This window comes from Teleopsis dalmanni, chromosome 1 (assembly GCF_002237135.1).
Source record: "Teleopsis dalmanni isolate 2A chromosome 1, ASM223713v2, whole genome shotgun sequence".
NCBI lineage: Eukaryota > Metazoa > Arthropoda > Insecta > Diptera > Diopsidae > Teleopsis > Teleopsis dalmanni.
In genome coordinates this window covers 30989712-30995301 of record NC_051846.1, presented here as the reverse complement: position 1 = coordinate 30995301, position 5590 = coordinate 30989712, and the positions used below count along the sequence as shown (strand labels likewise).

At 29.7% G+C, this 5590-nt stretch overlaps 1 protein-coding gene and 1 long non-coding RNA gene across 2 annotated transcripts; one reads left to right on the top strand and one right to left on the bottom strand.

The window, feature by feature from the left end:
* Positions 1 to 1435: 1435 nt before the first annotated feature.
* On the bottom strand, positions 1436 to 1893 carry LOC119665735. Its single transcript, XR_005251401.1, has 3 exons — positions 1866 to 1893; positions 1694 to 1730; positions 1436 to 1636 (listed from the first exon to the last, which is right to left on the bottom strand). It is a non-coding gene; the product is annotated as an uncharacterized LOC119665735 (long non-coding RNA).
* Positions 1894 to 2809: 916 nt separating this feature from the next.
* Positions 2810 to 4082, top strand: LOC119668366. The gene is made up of 4 exons (XM_038077845.1): positions 2810 to 3002; positions 3110 to 3213; positions 3284 to 3480; positions 3539 to 4082. Exons 1-4 carry the CDS (start codon positions 2885 to 2887, stop codon positions 3960 to 3962), a joined length of 843 nt encoding a protein of 280 aa, XP_037933773.1. The 5' UTR covers positions 2810 to 2884; the 3' UTR covers positions 3963 to 4082.
* Positions 4083 to 5590: the final 1508 nt, after the last annotated feature.

The window sequence follows — 5590 nt, the reverse complement described above, 5'->3', positions numbered from 1 at the left end:
TGTTGCAGAATTGTATCATCAAAATGAATCAGCTGTTTTTGCAGTCGATTCACATTGAGCAAAGAAAAATAATAGTATAACAATGCCGCGAACAAGTGAAATACAAAAATGTATAGATTTTTTAATTGAAAATAGTGCTTTTAATATTCTGATTGAAGGTATTAACATGTTGTTAATGTAGTTTTCACTACTATATAGTTTCTATTTGTTAGATGATGCAAATTACTGGGAAGTGATGGAGCAATTAAATGAAGACCTTTTGTTTACTTTAGTAAACCATCACAGAAATCACCAACCCGTACCAAAATCTATTCAATGGAGATCTACCATTCTTCAAGAATTTGATGAAGGCCGTTTTTGTCAGATGCTTAGAGTAAATTGGAACGTATTTTCCTTAATAGTCTCACTAATAAACTATTAAGGATTGCTATTGTTTTATATCGTTTGGGTTCATCAGGCGAAAATGCGGCTATTCGTAAAGTCGCTACACTATTTGTTGTTGGAGATATATGTAATAATAATATAATATAAAAATAATTAGTATAATAAAAATATAACTAATTCTTAATTTATTATTGTTATTTGTTATATTTTTTATCGAGGGGGGTAGTGGGGTTTTGCACAGCAGAACGCACGACTTTCGGTGCAGAGCTGGATGATGTGTTGTCTGCAGACGATTCAATAAAAAAAACTTCGTTGCCTAGCGCAGAACTAGTTGGTGGCTATGGCAATGTTTCCGTACAAAATTAGACATGCGTCCAAACACTTCATTCAATAGTTCAAAATGTGAACAAATTTTCGTAAGTTTCGCTGAAATTGATAAATAGATAAATTAATTCACAAATGTATATGTATATAATATTATATTTGTGAAAACTTTATTAATGGTCACATCGATTTAAATTATTGAACGAAACGCATGTATATAGCATAGCCATAGATTAACATATCTCGAAATTTTACTAACAGTCAATTCAAATTTAAAAATGAGAAGCAACAAATGACAAAACAGCTGATTTCCGCCATTTCTGGTTTGTTGCAAGCAAATATACATAGGTTTCAGCATTGGAAGATTGCACGCAATTGCATGAAATTTTGTGCGTGTATTTTGTTGTTGTTATTTGCATTCTCGTACAATCTGTGCATTTCGTGCACCTTGCAATGAGTTTGCAAAGGAGAGTGAATACCCCTAATGTTTGTTAAATTGTTCATAACATGTATGTAGCAGTTGTTGCATATAGAAAAGAACGTGCAATGATTTTCAGTAAGTTTTATTTCAACTAATAATAAAACTAATAACTTATAAATTAAAAATAAAATGCACTATAACCACATTAATCATAAATAAAGAAATGAAAAAAATTAAAAATAAAATGCCCTATAGTTATTATATCAAAAATAGAATTAAAAAATAAAAAAAAATATATTAACTAGTCATTAGTCAATACGTCCATTACGGGTTTTTCGTGCGGATATCCTCTTTCCAACTTCAAAATTGATTAGTCTATTAACTCTCTCTAGCATATTTTCATCAACCTCGTTACTTTTTCTTCTAGGTATTGCTTCCATTATGTTGCCAATGTAAATAACTGCTTACCGCCCTCAGTCCACATATTCCCAATTCTTTTGTTTTTTACTAATATTAATATTTAATTTTATTAAATTACAAAGATTATAAATTCACCATACAAACTTGTGAGCTCTTATTCATTATCTGCCCTGATATCCAACTGAAATGAATATTTTTTGTTAAATAAATAACATTGTATAATGATAGCACAAATATATTTGATATAGAAACTTATTTTAATATATCATTTATATATTTTATTTATAAATAATATAATATTTTAAAAAATTCTTACCTCTTGTTGGATTATGTTTACATTTCACCTGATTTTTTTGTTTATGTTCATATTTTGTCTCTTGTGTCAAATATGTCAAATTTCTATAATTTCCAATGTTGCATTCGTCATTGTTGGTATAATTTCGGTCGAATTTTGTTTACTACATGTTAAGCTTTTTGTATGATTAATGCAATTTACTTAGTGAGTTAAGCTTACTAAGTAAACAGTGGAAACGTACTATTAATGTAATACATATCATTACTATAAATTACCTAAAAAAGATAAATACTCTTAGAAAAATACAAATCATATGTTAAGAACTATCTAAAACTATGCAATCCAAGCTTTAGGGAAACTTTTGGAAAAGAATTATAAATCAATAGAACAAATATTTGAAAGTGAAACATATCGTTATTACTTTTCACACATATGGGAACTCTACCATGTGTATTAATTACGTTTAAAACAGGATTACCTTGCGAAAATTCCAGCAGACAGTTAGGTATATACAGACGAAGACCAATCTTATGTCCTCCAAACACAGCTACATTATAATATGTAATTTATAAAACACTTCAAAACATGGAAAAACACTTACTTGAAAAAATATTAACTCATTTGCTGACAGAAAACATTTTAAAATTAAGCGTGATAAATCGCTAGCATCCAACATATAAAAATATATATATTTTTCCGATAAAATAAAACAACTTTGCTCTAACCTAAACTAATTAATACGATTAGCGTAGACACCAGTTTTAAACTAAAACCTCTGTTTTAGTTATTGTAATAAAACAGCTTATAATGATATGAGCACAATATTACTATATATAAAAATTTGCTTAAAATAATGTTCCTGATGGGTTAAAGTTAGCACGTAGAATACGAATTTGATGGAAAATAAAAGACAAAAAAACAGCTGTGTTGCAACAAGTCCATTTTCTATTTGTTTTGTTTTGAGTTTCGGTTGGCAACGTTATTGCTTTGGAATTTCCTTGTTTATTTTTCCATTTTTTAAAAATTATTTTCATTTAATTATGATTAAATGGTTTCATTTATTTTGTTTTGCACTTGTGTTATTAAGAATTGAAAGTAAATCAATTAAAAGAAAGCTGCCAGCCTATAATGAGAATAAAGAAGTAGAATCGTGGACGGGTATGTACACGCAATAGAATTACTAAAACAGAATTCGTCACACATTTTTTATGAACTATTAAATTTGATAGCAGGTGTCTAATTATATTGATATTCATTTTTTATAGGCAAATGGTTTCCATTTCCACCAAACACACGAACTACAGTAAGTCCCGCAAGAAAAGATGCAGAAAATGATATTATTAGTTCCTCAAACAGTTGTGATGATAAGGTTTGATGCTTTTTCCAAGAAAAGTATTAATAACAATTGTAAACTTAAATATTTTCTTACATATTTATAGACATTAATTGGCCGTGATTTTAATCCAAATGATATACGTCATTCTTACAATTACCTCTGCCTTGCCAATCGTACAATGTTCACACCGAGCTTAAACCGTAAAGCGTTGCTCCATGAGGAATTCATACCACCAGCGTATAGACCTGCAATGAAATGTTTAAATGAAACCATAAGATATGATGATAAAATACCCACTCAGTTAGTTACAAAAAACTACTATTTCCGTTTAAAAATAATTAATCATTTATATTTTTAGTGGCGCTTTTCGTTTATTACCACCCAAATATGGTACTTATCAATTCCTGCCACCACAACGTTGGTTACGCAGTGTTGCAGAAGGTGCTATAGTGATGCTTTATCATCCTTGCGCTTACACAAAACAAGTCGAATTATTGCAGAAAACAGTTTCCAGCTGTATGTATCGACACATTATAACTCCCTCGTTATTACTCAGTCCGGAACGTCCTATGGCATTAATCGCTTGGGGTAAGAGTCTACAGCTGTCTGTAGTGGATGAAAACATGGTTGTTAACTTTATAAAGGAGAATGCTAAAAAGGGACCTATGTCGAATAAAGATTTAAATGAAACTTTCGAATTGTATGAAAGTGGACTTTTAACAGAAGCTCATTTGGTGACCGATGAATCCGATAATGAAATCTGTGGTTATAAAGAAATGTAAAATATCGAATATATGTTTATGCAAGTGATCTGTTAATTAGTGATTTACTAGAATTCGTACTTCCATTGTTTAACAAAATTTATCTTAAAGAAATCGAATATTTTTAGTTGTATTTACAGAATAACAAATATTTTTTTTTAAATTTATTTTATTAAATTATTGTTTTAATTATATATATATGTATACTTTAATAAAAAAAATTCCAAAGTGTAAAAATGTATTTCGCTGATAAGAGTATATTTAACGTATATATATATGTCTATATATTATATTTAAACATTTAGTGTTGCATGTGAATCATTTTTTTATTCTCACACACGTTTCTCGGAAAGTGCTTCGTTAATTTCTAGTAGGTTTATAAATGTGTTCTTAGGCTTATAATAAATTCATATGTATAAATATAAGATATATTTAATGTAGAGATAATACTTAATGAATCTGATATAAACTAGAACAAACATCAACACCAAAGCATGAAAAGGAAAGCAAGGAGTGAGCGTAATATAACTTAAAATGATTCAAATATCAAATCGACTTGCATGCAAGGGAAACTTGCAGTAAACCTATCTAAGCTTGCTACCCAATTTGGTACTGTGCCATAAGAGTCTCTTTATAATAGGAGTACAACATCGAAATATGAACTACTTAAATGAGTGACTGCAACGTCTTAATCGAAATTAAAATAGGATTTACATTTCTCAACGCATGGCTGTAACAACCAGTTCTAAAACAGGTCATAAATAGATTCTTCGCTGTTATATAGATGGTGAGATATATTTAAATTGTTATTCTCAAACATTCATAAGATAAATATATATAGAGATACATGAAGTGAATTGTTTTTATAGCCCGAGGAGATCTAAATTACAGGAAACAAAAAGAATTGCAACATAAGAAACGTGGATTGGAATAAAAAAGAAGAGAGATTATTTGGAATGCTTGAGTTGAAATAGAGAAGAAGAGGGGTTATTTGGAATGTTTGGGTTGGGATAGGGAAGAAGAGGAGTTTTTTGGAATGCTTAAGTTGGAATAGAGAAGCCCCCTTCTTCTCTATTACAACATTTGTTTGGAATGGTCGACTTGATATAGAGAAGAAGAGATGTTTTTTGAAATGCTTGAGTTGGGATAGAGAAGAGATGTTTTTTGGAATAAAGAATGACTATGGGATATGCGAGATTTAGTTAAAACCTGGATCGAGCTAAAGAAACTTTGTCATTTCAATGAATTGATGCTAAAGATCAATAGGACGGAAATTCGGTGTGCGTTAAGACATTAAAATATATGAGCGACAACATTGAATTGTAGGGAAGAATTGATGAAAACATTTTGAGAATTGAAGGTAGAATCTAGCTATAGTGAATATGCTTATTCACGACCGTGTGCTCCTGCAAATTTAGTACATTTGCGACTATTCTTGTGCAATACGCAATGTAATATAATATATCGAATGCAAAAGACTTATGGTACCGTGTTTGTATTGCGGGTGGTTGTGGATCCAGGTACTTGAAGTACTGCATGTAAACTTATCTGTATGTTATAGACAAAGAATTTATTTAGTTACTCTTTTTATAAGTAACACCTTACTCTTAATATAATGATGGTTAAATGATAAGGGGTTAAAAACTATA

What these genes read in the sequence shown, in the direction of transcription:
- LOC119668366 (XM_038077845.1), top strand. Translation starts at nt 2,885, where the DNA reads ATGATTAAATGGTTTCATTTATTTTGTTTTGCACTTGTGTTATTAAGA. An exon ending in AGAAGTAGAATCGTGGACGG is followed by an intron (nt 3,003 to 3,109) that starts GTATGTACACGC and finishes CATTTTTTATAG; the next exon opens with GCAAATGGTTTCCATTTCCA. An exon ending in CAAACAGTTGTGATGATAAG is followed by an intron (nt 3,214 to 3,283) that starts GTTTGATGCTTT and finishes ACATATTTATAG; the next exon opens with ACATTAATTGGCCGTGATTT.